This window comes from Acomys russatus, chromosome 24 (genome assembly GCF_903995435.1).
Source record: "Acomys russatus chromosome 24, mAcoRus1.1, whole genome shotgun sequence".
Lineage (NCBI taxonomy): Eukaryota > Metazoa > Chordata > Mammalia > Rodentia > Muridae > Acomys > Acomys russatus.
Genome location: NC_067160.1, coordinates 54942225 through 54969365, shown reverse-complemented (window position 1 = coordinate 54969365; position 27141 = coordinate 54942225). Strand labels below are relative to the sequence as shown.

The 27141-nt window shown below is 51.6% G+C and overlaps 5 protein-coding genes across 6 annotated transcripts; 3 read left to right on the top strand and 2 right to left on the bottom strand.

Moving 5' to 3' along the window:
• The first annotated feature begins 290 nt into the window (after positions 1 to 290).
• Positions 291 to 722, top strand: LOC127207568 (guanine nucleotide-binding protein G(I)/G(S)/G(O) subunit gamma-5-like). Its single transcript, XM_051167026.1, has one exon. The coding sequence runs from the start codon at positions 291 to 293 to the stop codon at positions 483 to 485; it is 195 nt and encodes a 64-aa protein (XP_051022983.1). The 3' UTR covers positions 486 to 722.
• A 3689-nt stretch (positions 723 to 4411) lies between these two features.
• LOC127207005 (collagen alpha-1(I) chain-like) lies at positions 4412 to 5547 on the bottom strand. The gene is made up of 2 exons (XM_051166298.1): positions 5247 to 5547; positions 4412 to 5172 (listed from the first exon to the last, which is right to left on the bottom strand). The coding sequence occupies exons 1-2, from the start codon at positions 5545 to 5547 to the stop codon at positions 4412 to 4414; spliced, it is 1062 nt and encodes a 353-aa protein (XP_051022255.1).
• Ppp1r26 (protein phosphatase 1 regulatory subunit 26) lies at positions 5141 to 11551 on the top strand. Of its 2 annotated transcripts, none has more exons than XM_051166990.1 (3): positions 5141 to 5212; positions 5755 to 5862; positions 7879 to 11551. In XM_051166990.1, the coding sequence occupies exon 3, from the start codon at positions 7938 to 7940 to the stop codon at positions 11454 to 11456; it is 3519 nt and encodes a 1172-aa protein (XP_051022947.1). In that variant the 5' UTR covers positions 5141 to 5212; positions 5755 to 5862; positions 7879 to 7937; the 3' UTR covers positions 11457 to 11551. The 2 variants fall into 2 exon arrangements, with proteins under 2 accessions (XP_051022947.1, XP_051022946.1); XM_051166989.1 differs by having other exon boundaries at positions 5142 to 5201.
• A 6401-nt stretch (positions 11552 to 17952) lies between these two features.
• Positions 17953 to 22396, bottom strand: Pierce1 (piercer of microtubule wall 1). The gene is made up of 3 exons (XM_051167025.1): positions 22120 to 22396; positions 21605 to 21683; positions 17953 to 18141 (listed from the first exon to the last, which is right to left on the bottom strand). The coding sequence occupies exons 1-3, from the start codon at positions 22260 to 22262 to the stop codon at positions 17953 to 17955; spliced, it is 411 nt and encodes a 136-aa protein (XP_051022982.1). The 5' UTR covers positions 22263 to 22396.
• Positions 22397 to 23846: 1450 nt separating this feature from the next.
• On the top strand, positions 23847 to 25891 carry Mrps2 (mitochondrial ribosomal protein S2). The gene is made up of 3 exons (XM_051167016.1): positions 23847 to 23961; positions 24432 to 24561; positions 25231 to 25891. Exons 1-3 carry the CDS (start codon positions 23910 to 23912, stop codon positions 25793 to 25795), a joined length of 747 nt encoding a protein of 248 aa, XP_051022973.1. The 5' UTR covers positions 23847 to 23909; the 3' UTR covers positions 25796 to 25891.
• Positions 25892 to 27141: the final 1250 nt, after the last annotated feature.

Here is a 27141-nt window from a genome sequence, read left to right as displayed (position 1 = left end):
GGAGATGTCTCAATGGGAGAGTGCTTACTGCGCATGCATGAGAACTGGCAAGTCTCCTGCAAGCATGGAAAAGCAAAGCGGATGTGGCGGCCCTCCTGTAACCTCAGCACTTGGGAGCAGGAGACGGAGCTCCAGGGGCAAACCTGTACCTAAACTAGCTGAATAGGTGATGTCTGGGTTCAGTGAGAGGCCCTGCCTCAGGAAGTAAGGCAGAGAGCAATCTATGAAAAAACGCCAGGTGTTGGCCACCAGCTGCTCCTCACTCGGACTAACAGCTGTCCCTGAGGGCCATGTCAGAGTCTTCTAGCACCCCTGCCATGAAGAAGATGGATCAGCAGCTCCGGCTGCAGCCCAGGCCCAACCGTGTGAAGGTTTCCCAGGCAGCTGAAGACTGGAGACAGTTCCGTCTGCAGAATGCTCTGCTGACTGGAGTGTCTTCATGTACAAATCCCTTCAGACCCCAGAAAGTCTGCTCCTTATCGTAATCATGTGTCTCGAGGTTTCTCAAGCCGCTTTTCACGAAGCAGTGAACATTCCGAGAACTAAATCTGAAGTCTGTACAAAAGCGTCTCTGTAACCCGTGCCATGACATACAATCTTCTACTTGTCAGTCCTTAACATCTACCTCTCTGAATTTTCATGGATTTCCGTTTCACAAGGTTTAACTATTTTATATAGACTGGCTGTAGCATACAATAAAACAGCATGCAAAAAGAGAAGGAGGAGGAAGAGGAGAGGAGGAGAAGGAGGTAAAATGCCAGGTGTCAACCTCTGGCCTCCACACACATGCACACACATGTGCCCACACATGTGAACATGCATACAGATACCCATCACACATTTGAGTGAAAAAAAGTATTGAGAGCATGCATATTGCCCCCACAAATATTCTTTATTTGAAAAGGGTCTTGTTATGGGGACCAGGACGCCTTCAAGCTGGCAATCCCCGTCTTAGTTTCTCAAATGGTAATATAAGCCACCATGTCCATCACACATGCATAAATATTTATGTACTTGCATTAAATATTTTAATCATTCAAATTATGTAAATGTGAGATTATACCTCATGATTTCCCTTTCAAGACACAGTTTCTTTGTGTAGCCCTGGCTGTCCTGGAACTTACTCTGTAGACTGGGCTGGCTTCAAACTCACAGAAATCTGCTTGCCTCCTTGGATTAAAGGATGTCTCACCACCGCCCAGGTATTGGCTCATGGTTTTAAGAGAGGCAGTGGTGGTATACACCTTTAATCCCAGCACTTACTCGGTGAGGGGGGGTTGGGGGGGTGGGGGGGAGGCAGAGACAGGTGGATCTCTGAGTTTGAGGCCAGCCTGATCTACAAAGTAAGTCCAGAACAGCGAAGGCTACAGAGAAACCCTGTCTTGAAACCCTCCCCCTGTGCCCCCCCCCCAGAGAGAGAGAGAGAGCGAGAGAGAGTGTGTTCACGAGTTCACATGCTTGCGTGTGCCTGTGAAAGCCAGAAAAGGGCATCAGATCCCTAGGAGCCAGAGTCAACAGGTGGTTGTAGGTCTTCCAACATAGGTGCTAGGAACTGAACTTGGTCCTCTACAAGAGTAGTAAACACTCTTAACAGCTAAACCATCTCTCCAGAATTGTTTTCCTCCTTAAAAATTGTTCATCTCAGTCAGGTGTGGTGGCGCCCACCTTTCATCCCAGCACTCAGGAGGCAGAGGCAAGTGTATTGCTGTGAGTTCAAGACCAGCCTGGACTACAAAGCAAATCCAGGACAGCCAAGGCTACACAGAGAAACCCTGTCTTGTAAAACCAAAGCAAACAAACAAAACAAAATGAAAAAGGCCAGGGAACACATATAATTTTCCTAAAGTCAATAGAAGAATGAAAGGATGCTCAGTGTCATCAACATTAAAGAGATTAAAATCAAAGTGACAAGGATGCGTATTCTACCCATCAGACTGCCAGAAACTTAATGGGATGGCATCTTCACAGGCTGGCAAGATGTGGGAACTGGCATGCCTACCTAGCGTGAAGACAGTGGGGTGGATCCCTGTGGTAGTTTGAATGAGAACAGCCCCCCCCCCCACCTCCCGTAGGCTCACAGGCTTGAATGCTTGGTCCCTAATTGGTGGACCTGTTTGGAAATGATTAGGAGGTGCAGGCTTATTGGAGGTGTGTCACTGGGGGTGTGCTTTGAGGTTTCAAAAGCCCATGCCATTTCCAGTTTGTTCTGTGTTGTGCCTGTGAGCTCAGCTACTGCTCCAGCACCATGCCTGCCTGCCACCATGCTCCCCGCCATGATGGTCATGGACTCGCCCTCTGAAACTGTGAGCCCCAGTAAATGCTTTCTTGTGTAAGAAGCTTTGGTCTCGGTGACTCTTTGCAGCAATAGAGAGCAACTCAGACAGTCCCGATCTCTGAAGGGCATCTGGCAAGTGTCAACATCTCTGCCAAGCAGACCACTGTCTTCCAGGCATCAATCAGGGACAACCCTGAAAGCATGTCAAAATAGTCCTACTGCCACAGCTCTGAGGGACGGCATTATTGGTTGGATAACTGGTTGGCAATATTACTTCATAATGACAATAACTCAGGCCAGATGTGATGGCACGTGTCATTCATAGTCAGGGGCAGGTGGATCTCTGTAAATTTGAGGTCAGCCTAGTTTACATAATAAATCCCCCCGCTGGGACCCTGCCCAAAAGAAAAGGTGGTGGGAGCTGCACTTTCTGCTCTAGCAGAGGAACTGAGTTCAATTCCCAGCACCTCAAGTTAGTTCACAGATGCTTGTAACTCCAGTTCCTGAGGATCCCATGCCCTCCTCTGGTACTCCTTGAGTACCAGGCAAGCAAGTGGTGTGCTTACATACATGCAGGCAAAACACACATACACATACAATAAATGAGTTGTTTTGTTTCAAGACAGGGTTTCTCAGCTGGGTGGTGGTGGTGGTGGCGGCGGCGGCGACGGCGGCAGCGCACCCTTTAATCCTGGGACTCAGGAGGCAGAAGCAGGAGGATCTCTGTGAGTTCAAGGCCAGCCTGGTCTACAAATAGAGGGTTGTTTTGTTTTGTTTGTTTGTTTTGGTTGGTTGGTTGGGTTTTTGGGAAGGGTTGTTTGTTTTTTTGGTTTTTCGAGATAGGGTTTCTCTGCGTAGCCCTGGCTGTCCTGGAACTAACTCTGTAGACCAGGATGGCCTCAAATTCAGATATCTGCCTGTCTCTGCCTCCTTATTGCTGGGTTTAAAGACACGGGTTACCACCATCCGGCTAAAATAAATGAATCTTTAAAAAAAGAATGAGAAAAAAAGAAACAAACAAAAGAAAGGGGGGGACCCTAGTCATTAAAATGTCTTATATGTTTCTTTACTCCAACTCCACCCCAATTCCACAAGCTTAGAAATAGCTCTTCCAGCACTAGGGCATGGTAACACTTAGTATATGTAATCCCAGTACCAGGAAGGCAAAGGCACGAGGAGAGGAGTCCAAAACCAGGGCTGGAGACATGGCTCAGAGATTTAGAGCACCATCTCCTCTTCCAGAGGTCCTGAGTTCAATTCCCAACAACCACATGGTGGCTCACAACCATCTAAAATGAGATCAATGCCCTCTTCCAGCAGGCAGGCACACATGCAGGCAGAACATTGTTTACATAATATATACATAGTTTTTTTTTTTTTTCAAAAATAGTCCAAAACCAGCTGTATCAAAATCAAAACAAGCAAACAAACAAAACCAGAGAGAGGTGGTGCAGGGGTGAGGGGAAGAAGGCCATGAGCCCTTCTCTGGAACAAAGTCTGGGGTTTTTTCCAGTCAGATCTCCAGCACTCACTAATCATTTCATCTACTCCGTCAGGCTTGCTCCCTGACACTAACATCAACGCACTATCTCCAGACCTATCTAAAAAGCAAAAGAAAATTAGAAAGCTTTCCGATGTCAGGTGGCCAGAGAGTACCACAGAGCCAAAGAATTCCACTCTCGAATCCAGACCGAGTTGGTAGAAGCCAACCCCACTCCACCTGTTCCACCAGACCACAGACTAGATCACAGATTTGAAAGTAGAGCAAGGTCACCCGCATGCCCCCGGGTGCTTGTCTATCCCTCAGCCTCTATCTCTAAGGGTAATCCTACTAAATGTGGTCTGAGATCTCCATAAGTGGAGGTGAGGGGTGAGGTGGGGTTATTGTGAAAAGACATAGAAGCATTCTGCAAAGTAAGGGGACTTGGGCACCCCAGAGACATGGGCGACACCGAAGACCCTGGCAGAAGGCCCCGCGTGTCCAGCGCAGGCAAGCTAAGCGCAATCTCGAGCTGGGTGCAAACTGTAAGCAGGGAAGCACACCTTTGCTGGCTTGAGGATGTGAAGGGCCGGGCTGGGCAGATGCCAGGCACGGGGGCAGGGGAGAGCACTGGATGTGGGCTACCAAGAGGCAGCTTAAGGTCTGTGCGAGGGTCCGGCGGCCCTCCTCCAGCTCTCCACGGCCACGCCCCTCGCCGTGGCCAACTTGCCAACGCGCGCGACCTCCAGCACCCCTGGGCTGTGCGCGCTCTCGGCTCCGGGCGTTCCGCCAGGCCAGGGTGGGAGGACAGGAGGGTCCCCGCGCAGGCTCGGACTCCCGCGGACGCCGCGGACGCTTCCGCGCTGCCCTATGCGCTCCTCCCGCGCGCCGTGCGTGTCCAAGCGCGGGCACTCGCGGTGCAGGTGGGCGCGCTCTCGCGGGCGGGGGTCCGGCCGGGCCGCGCGCCTCCCCCGGAACTCGGCCGTGCCATTCCCATGATGCCCAGCCACCGGGCACGGCTTCCGGAGCGTGGCCGCTGCCGCCGCCGCCGCCGCCGCCGCGGGTAGGTGGCGGGAGGGACGGCCTGAAGGGGGGTCGCCCCGCCCCCTCTCCGCGCCGGCCCCGCCCTCCCCTCCCGCGCTCCCACGGCGCGCCGGGCCCCGGGGGCCCCGCGGGACTCCGCGGTGGCTGCGGGCGCCTGTCCGAGGGAGGGCGGGGCGCGTGTGTCCGCGCTTCCCTTGGGCTCGGGGCCCGGCGCCTCCCGGGACGCGGGGCGCAGGGCGGGCAGCTGGGCTGGGTTCGCCGTGCAGGCCGCGGCGGGCGGGCACCGGATCGGGTCGGTGGCTGGGGCTGGTCGCTGCCACGGGAGAAGGGTCACGGGAGGAGCCTCCCGCGCTGGCCTGGCGCTTGTTGCGCCCTGCGTTCCTCGAGAGCCAGCGGGCGCAGGTCGGGTCCAGGTGAGGCTCAGGTGAGGGCTGGGCTCCGGGTCACCGAGGCCTGGCTGGCCTTCAAAGGCTGCTTTCTTGCCCACGCACGGCTTCGAGGCCCCTGATTCCCTAAGCCTGGGATCCCAGAAAATGACTTCGGGGATGGGTGTGTGGGGGCCACAGACCGGCGGGAGGCCCTCCCTCCTTGGAGAAAGGTTGGCGTTAACCTGCTTGAAGACCAGACTGCTGCTCCAGCCGCCTCTCAGGCAGCGAGATGAGCAGCCGCGAGAGTCTGTCTCCCTCTCCGCCTCCACTCCGCACAGAGGGTTGTAGACACAACAGTTTTTCTCGAGGCCCTGAATCATGTCACCACCTCTGGCTCCTAAGGCCCAAATCTTACCACACCCACTTCAAGTTGGAGTACAGTGGCCTCTACATCATAACTTAAATTTAGAGGCATGCTGGGGTGCGAGAGCTGACAGTACCCACAGCCGCTGTGGAAACCTGATTCCCAGAGCCGCCAGTTTAAATCCCCAACCTTGGCTTCAGTTCACATCTTTAACTCTCTGCAGTTCATGGTTCTCCAGAATGACAGCTCCCAAGATTGACGTAGACCAGGTAGTTGGACCAACAGCCATTAAGACTGTCAGAAGCCCAGCTCTGGGTCCATCTGTGAACAGGTGAGTGGACATAAACTGATCTTTTCCGCTCCCTCGATCTTCCTCCCACCCCACCCCACACCCCCAGCTCTGAACCTGGTGTGATGGTTGTTACCCAGCCCCCACAAGCACCCTTTGTTGTGTTTACTTTGGTCTGTTGAGATAGGAGGATCTCTAGAGCCCAGATGCTGTCTTTAAAGATAAGAAAACAGTGCTTGCTTGGAGGACCTCCTCCTCTGGCCTTCACCCCTTCACCGGAGACTCCAGGCCTGGCCACCACACCCTGCTTGATTCAGACTCTTCACACTTAGGCTGTGCAAATGTTTTGTGATTTCTGTGGTATTGCTCTGGCAGTTTGAACAGCAAGCCTACTGCAAGGAAGAGGAAGGTCCCCTAAACAGTTCCCATTGTCCTGGGCCTGGGAGGTGTTATTGTCAAGCAGGACTAAGGTAGGTGACTGCCAGGATGAGAGCCCTAGTAGCTAGTATAGGAAAGCACCCCCTAACCCCCAGCTGTGGCCCTCACCCAGAAGAGTGGCAAGTTAGCTACAGTTAATGTAGCCGATGTCAGGGCAAGCGTCCCTGAATTTGTTTTGAGTCTTTCTTTACATTAATGACATATCATAACAGAAAAAAAAAAAGCATTTATAAACTATCATCAGTTTCTAAGCTAGATGTCACCAATTTTTTATAATCCTGGTAGTAAAACTGATTTATTTTTATTCATTCATTTATTTGGACAATTTGGTCTCTATGTTCCTGAGTAGCCAGGAACTCACTGTGTGTAGTAGGACCAGGCTGGCCTAGAACTCACAGAGATCCTCCTGCCTCTGTTTCCTAAGTGTTACCATTAAAAGTGTGCACGACCATGTCCAGCCCTTGCAGTGGACTTTAAAAGCTGGTGGAAGATGCTTTGACATGTAAATGGAGCAGCGAACACCTCATGCCTTCGCTTACCCTTACACCTGTACTAGTTTCTTGGTTCTAAAAATGAGCTGCTGCTGCGTTTGCAGAGACCTCTAGTTAGGCCGTCTGCCGCTCTGAGCACATTTTGGTCTGGATGGCCAGCCCCACCTCTCGGGGGAGGGATTTCAGTATGTATACAGCACATCCCAGCCTGTCAGAAAGACAAGTTAAATAGCTGGTGGAGAGGACAGAGCAAAGCAAACAACAGGCCAGACCCTACCATCTGGCCTTGGGTTAGGGGTGGGGACAACTTCTGTGCCATCCCTTGTCCCTCAGAGGAGCTCTTGTAGGCGCTCTCCTTCTGTCTCAGGAGGCAGAAGGGGACCAAAGCAGCCCGGAAGAATTAAGAACCGCACAGAGACATTGGTATCTTTCCAAATGACCCCGCACCTCCTAGACTAGGCTCCTCTTTGCCCTGTTCCTGACCAGCCTAACTGACCTGTGGAGACCTGGCTCTGACCGCGCACAGCCATACGTATTTACTTCATAGCATCCTCGCCGTCTGAGCCCCGTGATCTCTTTACACACCACAGCCACGCAGTCCTTCCTTCAGACCCACCCATAGCCAAAGTTGGGGTAATTTTGATGCTAATTAGCCAAAATTGATGTCAGCCTACGAAAATCATCTGTCAGATATGCATTTGACATTTTCACATACAACAGTGTAGTGAAGGCATGTCTGTAAAAAAAAAAAAGCTTGAGAAAGTGCTTTTTGAGTCCTTCGTATGGTGCAGCTTTGGCTAAAGAACAGAGTGGTCATTCACAGAAAGGGTCTACCCATAAAGTCTCCTGAGAACACTGGGAGGTAAATGACACCTCTTTTGTCCTCTGGCAGAAAAGCTGCTAACCCAGGCGGGAAAGGAAAGGGCCCGGAGCTTGCACTTTTTTTTTTCCTAACTGAGCCTTCCACCTATAGGATGGAAGTGCCTGGGAGGCTTGTGTAAGCCCCTCCTCCGCCCCAACCAACAAGGCATTAGGTTGTAGCCCCAGGTGTACTGTCTCTTGTCTCTTGTGTTTGTTTGATAATGTGGCTGCTTAGCTGTGTCCTTCATTGTGCTTTCTTTGCTCCCAGGATGTGAAACAGGCTGACCCAGAAAGCCCTGCCTTCCAGCACCCAGCCTGCCTGCTAGAATGTTCCTAATGAACGCCCCTCCAGTGGTGGCGCTCCAGTCCAGATGGGAGGCCTTTGGCCAGCCCAGAAACTTCTGCTTTCCTGACTGCTTCTCCGAGTCTAGAGAGGACACCTCCAGGGCCTCAGTGAGTGCCAGGGTACAGATGCTCATCAACACGCTGCAGAGAGACGAGGCTGCCCTGGGCACGAGCCATGAACACGTCACGCAGAGAGGCCAGCGTGCGGAGAGGTGCCGGGACAGCAGGCTAGCCCAGAAGCCTGCTGTGTGCAGAGAGCGGCCAGAGTTCCCTGCCTGTGGTCTTGTTGCAAACTGTGGCCCTCTGGAGAAAAATGAAGCTGAGAGGCATGGTCCCTTGGAGCCAGATTGTGACAGTGACGACTCAGTGGACCGGGACATCGAGGAGGCTATCCAAGAGTACCTGAAGGCGAAGGGTGGGGCTTCTGAGCCTGTGTCCCAAGGCGCCCTCTGTGTCCCAGAGCCTGCCCACAGCAGTGCCCTGCCTATCCCATGTCCCCCACAGCTCAGTCCTGTCTCAGGTAGTGTTCCTGCGGAAGCCAGTGAGGACCAGGGCTCCACCTCCCCAGCTAGCATGAGCAGCGAGGACTCCTTTGAACAGAGCATCCGAGCTGAAATAGAACAGTTCCTCAGTGAGAAAAGACAACATGAAACCCCGAAGTGTGATGGGTCTGTGGACAAAAAATCAGACCCAAACGAAAGCCATGCCACACCTAGGGGGAACCAAGAGACCTCAGCCAGGGCAGCTCCGATAGGACCCTGTAAGGAGTTCATCTTCCGAAAACCTCCCCGGTTAGCAAAGATGAACTCGCAGCCCAGAAACTTCCGGCCTAAGGTCTCCACAGAGCCTGAGGCCCCTGGGAGCACAAAGCTGACGGCCCACAGGCCTGAGGCTGCACACACCAGGGGTGGAGTGAGGAGGAGCATGCCTGCCAGGCGCAGCAAGCGCATCAGGAACTTAGCTCCAGTGCACCAGGCGTCTGACTCCAGCAGCGATGATGGCATTGAGGAGGCAATCCAGCTATACCAGCTAGAGAAAACCAGGAAGGAGGCCAGTGGGGACCCGCCTCCTAGAGCCCAGCCAAGAGATGAGAGCCCTGGCAGCAGCCAGCCAAGTGCCTTGCCTGAAGCCCACAGGAGAGCCCCTGGCAAGAAAAAGCTGGCAGTTCCAAAGGTTATGGGCACCGACATGGGAGGTCTCCACCCTGACCCCATCTCCAAGCTCCTAAAGGATGCAAGAGCCTCTGTACCTTCAGGACACACAGCTGCCAAGAGTGACACTGTGCACCAGGCCTCATGCCTAGCAGACACGTCCACTGAGCTGATGTGTGCAGAAGCGATCCTGGACATTTCTAAGACCATCTTGCCCGCCCCCATGGAAGGCAGTGACAGGTCTCCATCCATGAATCCACTCTTCTGTCCCCGGCCCGTGCCTGCCCGATCTGAAGGTGACAGCAGCAACGTTGACAGTGATGACAGCATAGAACAGGAGATCCGGACATTTTTGGCCCTCAAGGCACAAGCAGGGAGTCCTCAGCCTGCCCAGGGCCAGCTGTCCTCACCTGGCCCCAGTGGCCAGCCTGGCATCCCCAAGGCCCCTCTTCCTAAAACACCAGATCCGCCTCCAGGCTGCAAGCGGAAACGGAGAGGTGGAGGCAGCAGTACAGTGCCCAAGAAAATAAGGGAGGGTAGAGAGAGTGCCCAGGACAGTGACTATATCCAGGGGAGGTTGCAGCCTGGCCGTGATGGGTGGGACCCTCTCAAAGTCACAGAGGCCGCAGGAGGGGAGGCTGAGGCCAAGGACCAGCCCGTCACCTCCAGGACAGTTGGACTTAGTGACACGCACCTATCCCAAGGCCGTGGGGGCCTCACGGCAAAGACCGGCGAGGGGAAGAGTGCTGGCGGGGAGAAGGACAGCTCCGAGGATAAGAGCAGCTCTCTGGACAGTGACGAGGACCTGGACATGGCCATCAAGGACTTGTTAAGATCCAAGCGGAAGTTCAAGAAGAGGTGCCGAGAGACCCGGGCTGCTTGTAAGAAGGTCAGGTTTGGCACCGCAGAGTCTCGGTGTGGGGAGAAGCTGAGCAGCCCTCCCAGGGACTGGAGGGACCATGGGCAGCAGGCACCACGAGGCTGTCCGGCCAAGTGCAGAGGGGAGAACAGAGACAGCCCGGGAAGAAGCCCAGGCAGCATCTTCAGCAGTGTGGCTGAGAAGGTGACGCAGGGTGGCACAGGGGGTGAGGATGCAGGCCCCACCTTTCTTCCCAGGAGGAAAAATCCAGAAGGGGCTCCCACCTCTAAGGACGTAGGAGCCAGTGGCTGCCCTCCCTCAGCCTCTGACCCACTGTCTGAGGACAGCTCAGTGGACAGTGATGACAGCATTGAGCTAGAGATCAGGAGGTTTTTGGCCGAAAAGGCCAAGGAGTCTGTACGCAGCTCAGAACCTCAAGGGGGCCCTGCCAAGCCAGAGATGCCCTACAGGAAAGAGCCAACCCCGGGGTTGCAGCCTGGAGTGTGCACACGGAGCCAGAAAGCCAGGGGAACCCCTCAGCCAGCTGAAGGAAGGAGAGGCCCGGAGAGAGCTCGGACACAGGCAGCCAGCCACTTGAGCCAGACTGGGAGGGGCACTGCCCGTGCCGAGCAGCCCACCCGCCTCCCCACCGTCCTGGGCCGAAGCGAGCCAGCACTACCCAAGAGCACCAGCAGGAACAGCTGTGCCAAAGCATCTTCACCAAGGAGGAAAAGTATTAGCCTTCACAAAGACCACAGCCCACGAGGAATCCAGACTGCCACCGCCGAAAGTGTTTTCAGTCAGCTTCCCAGTTGTGCCAAAGTGGGTGCCGAGGCTGTAAGTGCCAGGGGGACGTTTCACCTGAACTATGGAAGTCAGAACTTGCTGACCCCCAGCCCTGGACCCCAGGCTGACCTCACCCTCCCTTGGAGTGACTTTGCACACCAGAGCAGGCTTCCCAGTCCTTGGGCACTGAACTCAGGTCAAGGCACAGTGTGGACAGGGGTCTTCCGGGGTGAGAAGGAAAAGGGGGCCACACCACAGGCTGGGGCCCCACCCAGCCTCTCCTCAGGCCCCAGAAAGAGCCTGCCTTTCCTCTCCACCCAGCTGTTCCACTTCGGGAAGAGTGTCTCCTGGGGGGCCAAGCAGGCTGGCCTCTTCAGCCCTAACCTGTCCCTGCCTCTGCAGGGCCCAGCGTTCTCTGCCTTCAGGGAGACACAGCCCGGCCACAACCCTGTATTTGGAAGCCCACACTTGCTTATGAAGGACAGTGGGCCCTGGCCAAGCCGGAAGGCTCAGGGGGCCCTGAGACAGCAGGACAGGAGGAATTCTGGCTCCGAGGACAATGTCCTAGACCTGAGATACCGGCACAGGGTTGACAGGGAACACCAGGACCAGGAGGCTTTGGGCAGTGATGCCAGTGAATTCAGTGACACTTCCATGGAGGATGGGGGCAGTGCCACAGTGAGCAGTAAAGGCCTCAAGTTGTGACAGGTGTGTCATGGCTCTCGTCATAGCTGTGAGAAGCAGTGTTCATACTGTGTCCTTGTGCACACCTGCCTCTGTGTGTGTGTATCTGTCTGTCTGTCTGTGTCAACAGCATGGGGTGGGAGTAGGGGACAGTCAATGAGCAAAAATTGGGTCCTTTCTGTGCAGCCCGCCCCCCATATAAATATGTACACTAACCTCAAATGACATTTTTATTTAATGATTGTGTCCTGGTACATATGGGTTTTGTAGGGTTTTTTGTTTTGTTTTGTTTTGTTTTTTATAATTATTTAAAATACTGTTGTTTTTTTTTTAAAAAAAGACTTTTTAAAAATGTTCAATCTTGCAGGGTGTTCCTAGCTGCAATTCTCTCTGGTCTCTGTGCATGTATGGTAGTTGAGCAAACACTTGGCTCTAACTGTTCCTGTGAAGGGCAGAGGCAGAGGCTGGACCTGTTGGCCATTTGCTGATGCAAATATTCAGGCAGCAGCTGTCCACCTCAGAAGTGCTAATATGGCTGCGGTGTGTCAGGATGCAACTAGGACAAGGGTGCTTCACGAAGCACTCTGGTCCCTGGTCCAGGCTGTCTCTGGAATCTGTAGTCATGGCCTGTAACTAGAAAACACTTCAAAGCACAACAGCTAGCAAGTAGCTAACCAACCATCATCATCTCCCTCCTCCACCTCCCCTGCCCCGCCCCAGTGTGAGAATCTGGCTGCCATTGTTGCAGTTCAGCAGAGCCTGGATCATCTAATACCAAGATGCTGGGGGATTCTAGCATCCATGGTAATCTCTTCATACAAGAGCTGCTGGTCTGCTTTTAATCGTGGCTCTAAAAGGCGATTCCACGGGTTTGTTGTCATGGTCCTGTGATGGATGGATGGATGGATAAATGGATGAGAAGTGAGGCCATGAGATGGCTTGGTCCCCAAACACCTTAGCCTCCTGTGCTGGTGAGCCCCAGCCTTGCAAACAATGGCAACAAACCATCCCCACAACCCACCTTGAAGCACTCAAAGGCAGTTAGTTGTGTGTGGCCAAGGATAACACCAGCAGTCTGCGTGGCTTTCTGCAACCCTGTCTCTACCCAGGAGAAAGAAGGGCCCGGCCAGTGCTGAGGTGCCATGGCAGCTGGGGCTGAAGATGTGCCAGACCCCGGATGAGAAGGTCGCATCTGTGTTGTAATCTCCCTGTCGCCACGGAGTTCTGCAGCTCGATGTGCTGGATTGCTGCGGATCTACTTTGTGGCTGAATTCTGTTGGTACTCTTAACATTCTGATGTGGAAGTGAGCTTTCTACTTTACGCACCCGGGTATGAAGTGCAAGTCACTTCTGTGCCCAAATGCAGGCACATACCCCTGCTGTCCTCAGTGTCTGCTGTGTTGGAGCCGTGATATGGTGCAGGCCCCTGTGGTCCCGTCATGCTCCTAAATGATCTTTATCTGTGATTAATAAATTTCACGTGTATATTTGTTTATGTGTTTCTGGGAGAGACAGCTTTGTGTCATCCGCATTGCCATTTTAAATTTTTAAAGAGTGCTTTTAACCCTTGAAAACAAAAAAGCATCTTGTTTTGTATATAAGACCCATCCGGTTCTTGGTTTTTTTGTTTGTTTGTTTGTTTGTTTTCTAATGAATAAACCAAGCACTATTCACAAATTAGTTTGTCCTTTGTTTTGGGGGCCGTGATCTATAAACACAGCCTAGCCTGGGTGGGGTGATGACATCATCACCAAAGGGAAGGAGCTTTGCCCTGAAACAGCATCCCTCAGTCCTGTCCCTGCTCCCTGCCTGGGGATAGCACTGGTCCAGTGTCCTGAACCCAGTGGCCCACAGTGCTTTTCTTCCCAGGTCTGTTGTGCTGTGTGTAACAAAAGCTGTTCGGAATCTGGGAAGGACAGTGGCCTTGGGTTGAAGGCTGTGCCATCAATCAGCTATGGTTACAAGTCCCACATGCACGCTCTTGTCTTATTTTCTTGTCCTGTCCCTGTGATAAAATGCTCTTGACAGAAGCAACTTCAGGGTTGAATCTTACTCAGTTCAAAGATACGGTCCATTGCAGCAGGAAAGGCCAGATGACAAGAGCTTGAAGCAGCTGGTCACATCACATGCACAGTCAGGAAACGGCTGAGAACCCTGATCTGGCTGTCTTGCTCTGCCTCCTCATGTGTTGTTGCCTCTGCCTGATTTGGTCCAGAGTAAGGGCCTTAGACATGCCCAGCAGATACCAGGGCCTGATACAGAATCCTTAGGCACTAGAGCCCTGAGCCAGAAACAGAAGAAAAGAACAAAAACAAAACCCAAAAAACTCTATTCTCTTTAAATTACAAGCCTAAGATAATTTGTTATGCCAACAGAAAATAGACAGGTGGATTTGCAACAAAAGTATGTGGGTTTTGTTTGGGGTTTTGGTGTGTGTGTGTGGTTGTGTGCTGTGGTGTGTGGGGTGTGTTGTGTGTGTTGTGGTGGTGTGTGTGTGTGTGTGTGTGTGTGTGTGTGTGTGTGTGTGTGTGTGTCTTTCCAGACACTTCCTCTATTTAACAGGTGGTGTCTACCTTTGTACTCTCATCAACTCTTCCAGAAAAAGCATTTTATTGGACACGACCAATTAAAGTAATTCAGTGCCTAAGCATAGTGCCAGGATGAAACCCACACCGCCCACAGGCAAGCTTGGTCCTTGTGCCAAGCCACATTTGTTTGCGAGCTAACAATCCTGGCCCAGGTCCCAGCTTACCCTGGGCTTGGAAGTGGGGACTGTCCAGGACACAGGTTCTACCTCATCACACAGCAGGACGGGAGCTCAGTCACTCTGGCTAGACCCAGCCTCTGGTTTTCCTACCATGGCACTGTCCGCCTGCTTTTCAGGTTGGCTGCTGTGAAGGTGTGCCTTCTTTTCAGCCCTTGCTTGGTGAGCCCCTTTCTTTCAGCAGAAACCAGATAGGGCTGAGGATGCAGCTCGGCTGAGTTTGGTCCCCAGCACCACATAAACCAACTGTGGTAGTGCATGCCTGTCACTCCAGAGTTCAGGAGGTTGAGGAAGGGTCAGAAGTTCAAGGCCTTCCTCAGCTATGTGGAAAGCAGAGAGGCTAGATATGGAAGGGCTAGTGGCATTTAAAGAATAGTTTTTTGGCTGGGCATGGTGGTGCACGTCTTTAATCCCAGCACTCAGGAGGCAGAGGCAGGTGGATCGCTGTGAGTTCGAGGCCAGCCTGGTCTACAAAGTGAGTCCAGGATGGCCAAGGCTACACAGAGAAACCCTGTCTCAGAAAAAAAAAAAAAAAAAAAGAATAGTTTTTTGGGGGGTTGTTTGTTTTGGTTTTGGTTTTTTGAGACAAGGTTTCTCTGTGTATCCTTGGCTGTCCTGGACTCTCTTTGTAGACCAGGCTGGCCTCAAACTCACAGCAAATCCACCTGCCTCTGCCTCCCAAGTGCTGGGATTAAAGGCGTGCGCCACCACGCCTGGCTGTAAGAATAGTTTTAATGATAACCTATTTTCAGTAAGACATGGTGGTGCACATCTTTAATCCCAGCACTCAGGAGGCAGAGGTAGGTGGATCTCTGTGAGTTTACGGCCAGCCTGGTTAACATAGTGAGTTCGATGCCAGCCAGGGCTCCATAGACAGACCTTGTCTCAAGAGCCACAGATTGTTGAAGTCAGAGGCTGGAAAGATGGCTCAGCAGTTAAGAGCAGTATTGCTCTTGCTGAGGACCCAGGTTCAGTTCCCAACACCCTTATCAAGTGGCTCACCCCCTCCTGTAACTCCAGCTCTGGGGGCCCCCTCTTCTGAGCTCTTCATTCAGGCACCAGCACCCACAAACTCATAAAGACATGCACACATACACAAATAATGTATTAAATTTATTTATGTATAGGTGTTTTGTCTGCATGTATGTGTGGGCATCACATGGTGTCCTCAGAGGCCATATAGCTGGAGTCACCATGTGGGAGCCAAGAATTGAACCCATGTCCTCTTAAAGAGTAGCCAGTTTCCTTAACCACTGAGCCATCTCTCCAGACCCTAACTTTTTTTTAAATTTGGTTTTTTTTTTTTTTTTTTTTTTTTTTTTTGGAAACAGGGTCTCTTTGTGTAGCCTAGAACAGGCTATATAGACCAGGCTGGCCTCAAACTCAGAGCTCTGCACACCTCTGCCTCGGCCTCCCTGGTGCTGGGATTGAAGGCATGTGCCACCCGCCTGGCATCCCTAAAGAAACCATTCGAAACAGGGCCAACTTTTTAGTGGGACACCCAGTCTGATTTTCTACCTCAGAGAGGCAGTCTATAGATTCTGGCTTCAGCCTCAGCTCATAGCTTCTTAAACCAATCGATTTTTTTTTTTCGTAGAAAGCATTTCCACTCCAAATTAGACATTAAGAGTATTGCCAAATGTTTACTTTGTGCATTAATAATACCAAAGGGGAAAAAAAAAAACAGAGTGTTGCATTTCTGTGAACAAAACATCAATGACAATGTATAAAGAGCTCTCCTTTCTGATCTCAACATTTCCAAAATTTCCTGTAGTGAAAACACCTCATTTATGAGAATAAAGGTTTTTTTGTTGTTGTTGTTGTTGTTTGTTTTAAATATCAATGGTGGGGAGATGGCTCAATGGGTAAAGCGTTTGTCACACAGACCTGAGTTTGGATCCCCAGCCTGGCACAGGGGCATGCACCTAACACCGAAGGACAGACACCAGCGGATCCTGAGGGCTCACTGGCCAGTCAGTCAAGCCAAAACACCAGGCTCCAGATTCTGTGAGGGACCCCATCTCAACACAAGGCAGAGAGCAAATAAAAGAAGACAGCAGATGTCAATGTCTGCCTCCACACATACACACATGGCAGAGTATAGCTGCCCATAGGTACACCCAGGTGCAGGAGCATACATACACTAAAAAAATAAAATAAAATAAATAATAATATAATCAGGATCAGTGTACTGGTTGATTTTGTGTCAAATTGACACAAGCTAGAGTCATCAGAGAGGAAGGAGCCTCCACTGAGGAAATGCCTCCATGAGATCCGGCTGTGAGGCATTTTCTCAATTAGTGATCAATGGGGGAGGGCCCAGCCCATTGTGGGTGGTGCCTTCCCTGGGCTATAAGAAAGCAGGCCAGGAAGAAGCACCCCTCCATGGGCACTGCTGTCTCCAGGTTCCTGCCCTGTGTAGGAACCAGGCCCAACTGGGCTGCCTGCCTGTCTTGCTGTTTCATGTCCTGTTTCTAGCAGCTTCCATGTCTGTGTTTATCTTGGTTAGCTAGTCATGTTTACTGCTCTGAGAACGCACCCCTCCCTTCCTCGAGACTTTTCCTCCAATGTGCAATCACCTCTTGAGGGATTTCACCTGGGAGGAGGATTCCTGTTTTGCTGCCTATAAGAAAGCTCGTTGGAACTCTGAGAAGAGGAGGAGGAGAATAATAAACCGCTGTTATGGCTGCTGCTGTGGCTGCTGTGTTATTGTGTGTATGTGTGTGTGTGTCGCACGTGTGTGCATGCATGAGTTAACTCCGCAGTCCCTCACCCTCGACTCGGTACCGCGGTGGCACGGGCACCACAGCCCTGCTTGACTTCCTTTGAGCCATGGAAGTGTAAGCTGAATAAACCCTTAACTTGCCTTTTGGTCGTGTAGTTTCATTGCAGCGATTAAAAAAACAAAAACAAAAACAAACCGAAGACAATCAGCAAAATGGCTAGTAGGTTAGGGCACTTGCTGCCAAGCCTGACCAAAAAAAAAAAAAAAAAAAAGAGAGAGCTTGGAGAGATGGCCCAGTGGCTAAAGGCATATATTACCCTTATAAAGGACCCAAGTGCAGGTCCCATTTGGGATAGTTCACACCTTCCATAACTCCAGGAAATCTGACACCCTCTTCTGGATTCCTCAGGCACACAATTTAAAAATAAAATCTTTCTTTTTTTTTTTTAATCACCAGAGAGGGGGCTGGAGAGATGGCTCAGTGGTTAAGAGCACTGACTGCTCTTCCAAAGGTCATGAGTTCAATTCCCAGCAACCACATGGTGGCTCACAACCATCTATAATGTGATCTGATATCCTCCTCTGGCCTGCAGGGGTACATGCAGGCAGAGCTCTGTATACATAATAATAAATAAATAAATAAATAAATAAATGTTTTAAAAAAATAAATAAATCACCAGAGAGAGCCTTCGTGTAAACCTGAGCATTTCCAGCAGGGCGTGGCAGCACTGCTCCAGGACAAATACGAGACACATCAGGAAACTGAGGCAGTAACAACTTTTTAATAGAAAACCCAGCCATCCGCATCCTTCCTGTGTGAAATACATAATGAAGGACATTGTGGCTCTATTTGCATATTTTTCTCCTCCGGAAAGGAAAAGTGTTTTCTGAGAAGGCAGTGAGATCTGTGCCTTCAGAACTGGGCACTTGTCGAGGATCAAGGCAGCCAAGTTCCCTACAGCAGCACTGAGTCAGGAGGTTCCCCACCCCCCACCCTCACCCACCCCCGGGACAGGCATCCTGCTCCCTCAGTCACAGATGGACGGCCTGTTGACATTGTAACTGGGGTGGAAGTTAAGGCGATCACAATGGGTGATGAGATTGTCAGGGCCCGTCACTATGCTCTTCTCCAGGCCGACATTAAAAGTATTACTCTGGAACATTCCACAAGCTGCAAGTTGTCTGGAAAACTTAATTGAAGATGGATAAAATACTTTCTGGAAGTAAAAAGAAACGAGAGGGTCAGTGGGGCATGATGACACAGGCAGCCAGGCTGGTCTGTTGGAAGAAGAATACTTAGCACAGAAACCAGAGTGGGCAAGGTGGCCCCTTGTGCCCCAACCAGTCCAGTGTGTGCTTAACATATCTAATATAATTAACACTGCCTCCTTTCCTCACCACATGGACAGCAAGAGAAGCCATAGGATCACCTGTGTGTGAGCTACACCACACCTATGTGTGACAACAAACATTAACCTGGGGTGGGGCCAGACACATACACACACACACACACACACACACACACACACACACACACACACACAGCAGGGTCTACTCCTGCCAGCCATGCCACACTAAGCAAGTCACTAGGCCTCGGTAAGCTTCAGCTTTCTCTTCTGTGAGTGTGGTCACCTTGCAATACTTTAACAAAATACTTATAACTAACTTAGAAAAAGTTAGTTGAGTGTGGTGGTGCACACATTTAATCCCAGCACTCAGGAGGCTGAGATACAGAGAGAGAGAGAGAGAGAGAGGGCAGACAGACAGACACACAGACACACAGAGAGAGATCTGGTCCCATGAATGAGCAGTCTTGATGCTTTGGCCCTTGGCTGGAATTGCTGGGTGGCAGTGATCAGAACTGCTCTAGTCAGGAGCCATGAAGAAGAGCAAAGAGAGGTCTGGCTGGATCCCAGGATTCCTCTGAGGTGCACACCTCCAATACCCTGAAAACCCCCATAAAATCCCACATCCCAGCAACACATTGAATACACGGACCTTTGGGGCCACTCCTCCAAGCCACAGCAATGGGTTTCTGTTCTATTGAGTCAGAATCCTTTGTATTTTTAAAAACTCGGGGAGTGGGGGCGGTGCTGCAGAAGTTAAGAGCACTGACTGCTCTTCCAGGGGTCCTGAGTTCAATTCCTGCAACCACATGGTGGTTCACAACATCTATAATGTGATCTGATGCCCTCTTGTGGCCTGCAGGGGTACATTCAGGCAGAGCACCAGACAGTACCATATAGCCAGACAGAGCACCGTATACATAATAAACAAATACATCTTTCTTTTTTCTTTTTTTTTTTTCAAGACAGATTTTCTTTGTGTAGCCTTGACTGTCCTGAACTGGCTTTGTAGTCCAGGCTGGCCTGGAACTCACAGAGATCTGCATGCCTCTGCCTCCCAAGTGCTGGGATTAAAGGTGTGCGCCACCACTGCCTGGCAAACACATAAATCTTTGAGAGAGAAAAAAAAAAAAAGACTCCAGGGCATGCACCACCAGCCCGGTGTATGGGAAGGGGCTGGCCTGCTGCTGAGGCCTGCAGCAGTCAGTTCTTGCTGAGTGTGTAGCCACTGTGAGTGCAGGAACCTAGCCAGACAGAATCATTGGATGACAGGGAGATGTCTGCCATGTGCAGACTAACCTCCACCAAGTAGCAGTACCCTAGTCCTCGGAGAACCCTGGGTCAAGATCGCCTGACGTTTTCTCTCTTTGGCAGGAGACCCATGTAAAGAGAAATGATTTCAGAGCATTTGTCAAGAGGCAAATTTGAGTTCTCCAGGAAAACTGAACATAGTGTCCAAATGCCATCCCAACACACACAGCTCCCCCATTAGTGGCATGGTGTATTGCAGCTGCTCCTGATATGAGCCAAAACTACTTGGCTGTGCCCTCCCTGTGCACTCAGGGGCCCCCTCTTGGCCCTGCCCACTCAGGACATTTTGACGAGTATATAACAGCAGATGTCCACCACTGCAATATCATAGCAAATAGCAATAAGATCTGCTCTCTGAGCGCAGTGAACACAGTCAGAAAGCTGAAAAGCCAACCCCAGACAACGGGGCTATAAGAGACAGGGACCAATGCCGGGCGTGGCGGCACAAGCCTTTAATCCCAGCACTCGGGAGGCAGAAGCAGGCAGATCGCTGTGAGTTCAAGGCCAGCCTGGTCTACAAAGCTAGTCTAGGACAACCAAGGCTACACAGAGAAACCCTGTCTCTAAAAAGCCAAAAAAAAAAAAGAGAGAGAGAGAGAGACAGGGACCACCTACCTGTTCCTAACTTGCCTCTGATACTTTGCCTGCTAATCTGAGTGTAAAGCACCACTGTTGAACGGGGGCAGCATTTTCTCGGTGGCCTTGTATAAAGGTGCGGGCAGAACCTGGGGCCGAGGCTCAGCTCGTAGAACGAACACTTTGCCTACCACCTGCAAAGCCCGGCAGTTCATGAAACACAGTATATAGTAGAGCACACCTTTAACCCAGCACTTGGGAGGTGGAGGCAAGAAGTTTGGGAGTTCAAAGTCATCTTCAGTTTTGAACTGATTCAAAACTAGCTCCGGCTATCTCGAGGCCATGTCTCACAGAAGATGATAAAGGCCCTTATGGCCAGCCCTTGATGACTTGAGTCTGATACCCAGGACTCACGTGGTAGAAGGAAGGAGAACCAAGTCCGACAAGCTGTCCTCTGACCTCCATACATGTACCCGCCCCAAAGACAGGTCGAATATAATTTTTTTGGTTTGTTTTCTGTTTTTTGAAACAGGGTTTCTCTGCGTGGCTCTAGCTGTCCTGGAACTCACTCTGTAGACCAGGCTGGCCTCAAACTCACAGAAATCCACCTGCCTCTGCTTCCTGGGTGCTGAGAGTAAAGGTGTGTGCCACCATGCCCAACAAGTAGAATGCACTTATTATGTACTTATTATGTGCTTATTATGCGTACAATGTTCCACCTGCATGCCAGAAGAAGGCACTAGATCTCATAGACGGTTGTGGGTCACCACGTGGTTGCTGGAACTTGAACTCCTGACCTTTGGAAGAGCAGGCAGCGCTCTTATCCTCTGCGCCATCTCTCCAGCCCCATGGAATGCATAAGCAGCATTCCTGCTTATATACCTGCTTCCCACAGAAGCACCTTGTCTCTGATTCTGGAACACTGACTAGTGAATAAGTCTTTTCCCAGGGTTCTGTCACTCATATGACATAACTAAGTGACCAATTACCAGGTCTTCAAAACTGACAACTGTTTGGGAAAATGACCTCTAACATCCTAATTCCAAAGTGGGAGGCCAGGTAATCTGGGGGTGCTCACTGACTCCATAAGTGTGTTCCCTGGATCAGAGTGTGACTTCAGTTACAGAGGAGCCTTAGCTCTGACCAGCACCACAGTCCGATGCACAAAGCACATCTCCCAACTCCCAATTCAAGAACACTTGGCTTCCTGGATTTGCCCCTGGGGTGCCTGTGTGAAGGTGTGGGTGCCTGTGTGAAGGTGTGGGTGCCTGTGTGAAGGTGTGGGTGCCTGTAGAATGGGGGGAAGGACAACGTGGACTCTTCTCTTTCTACAATGTATTCTATCATCTCTCTGCCTTGGCCCATTCTAACAGGATTCGAGGTGCCCCACATTCAAGTCTGACTCCTCACGACCCTTGTCATCCCGGCATGTCTGGCTTGCACGTACCGGCATCTCGTGCACCGTGGGTACTCTGCTCCCATAAGTCTGGTTACTGGTGCTGTACATGGAGATAGCTTTGTCGGTCCTGTAGAAGAGACACACACACTCTGTTTCCCACAGCAAATGCTGGAGGTGGGGCCCTCAGTGGCTCTACTTCACACCCTGGGGCCTCAGCAAGCCATCTCCTTGTTTGTAGGGAGTGGGTGGTAGTGTGCCCGCACCTCCTTCACAGAAGTCAAGAAGGCCTCCAGCCTCATTTGTACAACTCTCAGGGGGAGCTTCAAACTCGAAGAGACACCGCCCCTCCCCACGACAACTCTGCACCCACACACATTAACTCTTGTGGTTGCTCGGACAGTAAGATAAGACTCTTAATAGTAATGGTGACACAAGGCAGGGTTCACGTCTGGCTTATTTTGGCCTCAGCAGCCAGACACTTGGGAGTTCTCACACACATGGCCAAAACTAGGGCCACCTGCCGCACCCTGCTGCACGGAGGAGGTAACCTCAGTTTTCCTTACCTGTAGCCACGAAACCACGCCGGGTTGTTGAACCTGTCTGGGAGTTGCTCGCTCACATGGTAGTAATCGCTCGTCTTCTCTGGGGCGGGCTTAGCCTTGGGTTCCACCGGCTCGGTACACTCTTGGGGATTTTCTTCAGACATTGAGGTTCGGCAGGAAACTAGCCATGGACAATCAAATGCGCGGCTGCAGGCGGCGGCGGCAGAGCGTCCTGTTGCTAGGCAACAGCGTCACCTGACCGGGAGGCGGGGCGGCGGTCCTTTATAGGCTGCTTGCCAGTGGAGATGTAGGCAGGTCTAGAATCTTCCAGAGGGCGAATAACAAAAGGAGACAGTGATAAGTTCTAAGCTGGGACTGTCGCGCGAAAGGAATTCCGAGCTTCCAAGCTCAGCTTCTCTGGGAGTTCCGCTGGCTTTTTCTGGGATTGTTGGGAACATCCTTGTATCATCCCAAAATGCACTAGGAAGCAGATCCTGGGCAAATGAAACCTTAGGGCCTGGGATTTCACTAGCAAATGCACAGGAAATTAGGTGCTTGCTCAAGCACCTCACTGGTTTGCCTGTACTTACTGTACTGGCCAGGGCTTCTCCTTGGCCTCTGTCACCCCATGCTCCCCATAACTCAGCCTAAACTAAGATTCAAGATATTGCTAAATTTAGGTAATTTTCCTAGGCCAAATATTGGTGAGCTATCTTGTGAGCCGTGCACGTAGCTCATATGGAAGAGTAACTGCATTTAATGAAGTGCTAGTGAACTACCAGGTGGCAGGTCTCTGAGTTCCTGGCCAGCCTGATCTACAAAGAGAGTTCTAGGCCAGCCATATGTATTTAGTAAACTCTGTCTCAATACTACCTACTACTACTACTACTACTATTAATACTAACAACAACAACAATAATGATAATAATTTTTTTCATTCTTTCTTTTTTCTAAGATAGGGTTTCTCTGTGTAGCCTTGGCTGTCCTGGACTCGCTTTAGTAGACCAGGCTGGCCTCGAACTCACATCGATCTGCCTGCCTCTGCCTCTTGAGTGCTGGGATTAAAGGCGTGCGCCACCACCCCTGGCAATAATAATAATTTTTAAACAAACGATAAAAACGACTTGGGGCACAGTGTGGTGGTGCACGGGCACCAGGCACTCACAAGGTGCGTATACATACCTGTAGGCAAAATACTTACATATACCTAAAATAAATAAATCTAAAACAAATTTTAAACAACAGCAAAAAATGCAATTAAAGTGGCCAGGCGGTGATGTTGCACGCCTTTAATCCCAGCACTCGGGAGGCAGAGGCAGACGGATCTCTGTGAGTTCAAGGTTGGCAGCGTGGTATACAAAGCCAATTCCAGTTCTCAGAGAGTTCGCAAGTCCTGGTTCAGGCCCACGGGTCCCAGCCAGGCACCGATAGCCTTGGCGGAATCTCACTTACAAGGTCGCGCGCAACGGGGACCAGGCGGCGGTCCTCCCGGACTGCGTGCGGCGCTGCAGCCCCGCGCGCACAGTGGAGGAGGCGCTCTGGCGCGCAGGAAGAGTCTCTGCGGCATTTCTGTCCACGCGCCCGCCATGGCGCCCGCCCCGGCCGTGTTTACCCGGCTGCTGTATGCAGGTGAGCGCGGAGGACACCCTCCCCCTACCCAGGACGGGAGGGACCCGGGGATCCCGGAGAGAGACGGGAGGACGGGAACATGGACAGAGCGCGGTCTCACGGGCTTTCTCCCCGCAGGTGTGCGGCGCTGGCCAGGTTTCCTGCAAAAGGTGACCCGGGGCCCAGCGGGACAGAATGGGAGGATGGTGACGGGAGTCCCGGTCCCCGCGGTCAGCGAGCCCCAGGACGGCGACGGTAAAGGCCAGCGTCTGGAGCTGGGCCGGGGCGCGGAATCGTGGAGGGGGTTGTCATTGCGGGATCCCCGAGCGAACCCTGGGCCAATCTCCCTAAGTGGGATGGGAGGGAGAGTGGCCCCCCAGTGGCCTTAGACGCTCCCGAGACCAGTGAAAACCGGTTTTGGATCCGTCCACCTTGCTGGTTTTCAGGTGCGACATTTGAGGCACCAGAAGTCAATGAGGCTCCTGACTCTTTTCTCCCCTTTTATCTGTGGAAACTAAGAGAAGAGGACCGGCCAGGCTTTCCCCACACAGAGGCCACCTCAGACCTGGCACTAGCCCTTCGGTGCTGTAAAAAATGCCCCATGTCTTCAAGATCTTTCCTGGCGTTTCTTCTCGCCTTGAGGTCCCCACTCCCAGGAGATTCGTGCCTCCTCGGTTGTTGTTGGTGGGCCACAGTGTCTCCCCTTCCTCTTTTTTCCCCCCCAGATCTGCAGAGCAGGATCCTAGATGTGCCACTGCAGCGTTCGGACTTCTTCAATGTCAAGGAGCTATTTTCTGTGAAGAGCCTCTTCGAGGCCCGAGTTCACCTGGGACATAAAGCTGGGTGCCGTCATAGGTAGCTGGCACAGGCAGTGTGGGCAGAGCGTTGGGATCGGGTCAAGGTTGGAAGTGATGCCAGGTCGCAGTGTCCACAGCAACACCAACTGCAGTGCCTGTATTGATGCTGTTTACAGACATGGTGAAAAGAAAGGGTCGCCACAGGCTGGGGAACCCCTGAGCTTTTGGCCACCCCAATAGAGAGGTCCTGCCTTACAGAACTGAAGTTACCACAGATAGCATCACTAACCAGAGTGCCTTGCCTGGGTTCATGTTTTGGGTTTGGTTTTCCAAGACAGGGCCTCTCTGTGTAGCCTTGGCTGTCCTGGAACTCACTCTGTAGAACACGCTGACCTCAAACTCACAGAGATCTGCCTCCCTAGTGCTGGGATTAAAGGCAGCCCCACCACCACCACCAGCCCCCGGGGCTCGTGTTTAATGTGCGGTTGATCCTCAAATCTCCACAGGGCGAAGGTGGGACAGGTTGAGCCACACACCTGATGCTGGCTGCTCAACTCCACAACCCAGAGCCCATCAGTAACTAACTAGACCAGGAGCAGTGGGGAGACAAATGTAAACAGTGCCTCCCAACCTGCATTGCTGACAGGAGTCTGTGGAAGGGGACGGGTGGCTCTGTCAACACTGCAACACTCACTTGGGGCTTGTTTGTTTGTTTTTTGGGGAGCAGGTTCATGGAGCCGTACATCTTTGGGAACCGCCTAGGCCAAGACATCATTGACCTGGATCAGACAGCCTTGAATCTCCAGCTGGCCTTGAACTTCACCGCCCACGTGGCCTACCGCAAGGGCATCATCCTGTTTGTGAGCCGGAACCGGCAGTTCTCTCACTTGATTGAGAGTACAGCCCGGGACTGCGGGGAGTACGCCCACACCCGCTACTTCAAGGGTGGCCTGCTGACTAACGCGCGCCTCCTCTTTGGGCCCACAGTCCGCCTCCCAGACCTCATCATCTTCCTGCACACGCTCAACAATGTCTTTGAACCCCACGTGGCCGTGAGGGATGCGGCCAAGATGAACATCCCCACAGTGGGCATTGTGGACACCAACTGCAACCCATGCCTCATCACTTACCCTATCCCCGCCAATGACGACTCTCCCCAAGCTGTCCATCTGTTCTGCAAGCTCTTCCGCACAACCATCAACCGGGCCAAGGAGAAGAGGAGGCAGATGGAGGTGCTGCATCGTCTACAGAGTCCCAAGGGGTCTGAGGGCAGTGGGAGCCATTCCCCATGACAGGAAGCTCCTTGTCCAGCCCTGAGCTAGATCCCCATTCCCCATGCCCAGCATCAGCGTCCTATATTCAGAGTCTGATCATCCTGAGCTAGCTCTTGTCTGGCTCTTTTCTGGGTACAAACTGAGGTAAAGTGCATACCCACATTGCCTCTGGCATCCACGAAGACTTGGACATAGCTAGCCAAGTGGACGGCACTGTTTCTGCTTTTGAAATAGGGCTGGGTTCCATTCAATTTCTCTTTTCTATTAAAAGTAATCCTCATTGTCTTCTAATTCGTCCTTCATTCTCTGAAGAAAATTCTAAGCAAGATGATACTGATGTCCCCCAGAGCCCCCAAATAGCTGCCTCTAAACCTAAACCAGACTTAAAACTAAGCAGGCTCCTGGAGGGGAGGTGGAGTATGGTCCATAAGGAGGAGCGCTACACTGCTAATGAGCTTACTTAGTCTCCTAATTCATCAAGCAGAAGTCTGGGGGATGTATGTGGACATGGATCTTAAGAGTGTGAAACAATGGTGAAGGAACATGAAACTGGATCAGGCTGAGTTTAATGTCATAGGCCTTCTGAGTGGAGATGGGGATTTAATATGGAAACCTGTGCAGCTAAAAAGGAGACACCAAAAAATAAATAAATAAAATAAAAAGGAGACACTCAGACTTTCCACTCATGGTCTGTTGGATGCTGGTTCTGAGTTCTCACCCGATTCCATGAGAGCCCAAGAAACACTGTGGCTCTCCAGTTAAAGTAGGGGCTTATGGAGGTCAGGTGACTAATGGAGTTTTGACTGAAGTCCAAGTCACAGTGGGTCCCTAAACTCATCCTGTGGTTATTTCCCCAGTCCCAGATGTGTAATTGGGATAGCGACTGAGAAGTTGGCAGACTTCTTCCATTGGCTCCCTGACCTGTGGAGTGAGGGCTGTTATGTTTGGGAAGGCCAAACAGAACTTTAGAGTCACCTCTGCCAGAAAAATAGTGAATCAGACAGTATCACGTCCCTATAAGAGCTGCAGAAGTCAGTGCCACCAGCAAGGACTTGAAAGACCAGGATGCTGCTTCCCACGTCTCTAACTCTCCTATCTGCCCAGTGCAGAGGACGGATGGATGGCGGAGACTGACAGATGACTATCGCAAACTCAGTCACTGACTGCCACTGCTGCTGTACCAGATGTGGTGTCCTTGAGCTGATTAACACATCTAATACACAGTATGCAGCTGTTGAACAGATAGATACTTTCTCGGTACCTGTCCATAAGACCATCGTAAGCAATTGCTTGCAGTTGGTGAGGCCAGCAGTGTACCGTCACAGCTTTACCTCAAGGGTGTATTAACTCTGCAGCCCTGAGTC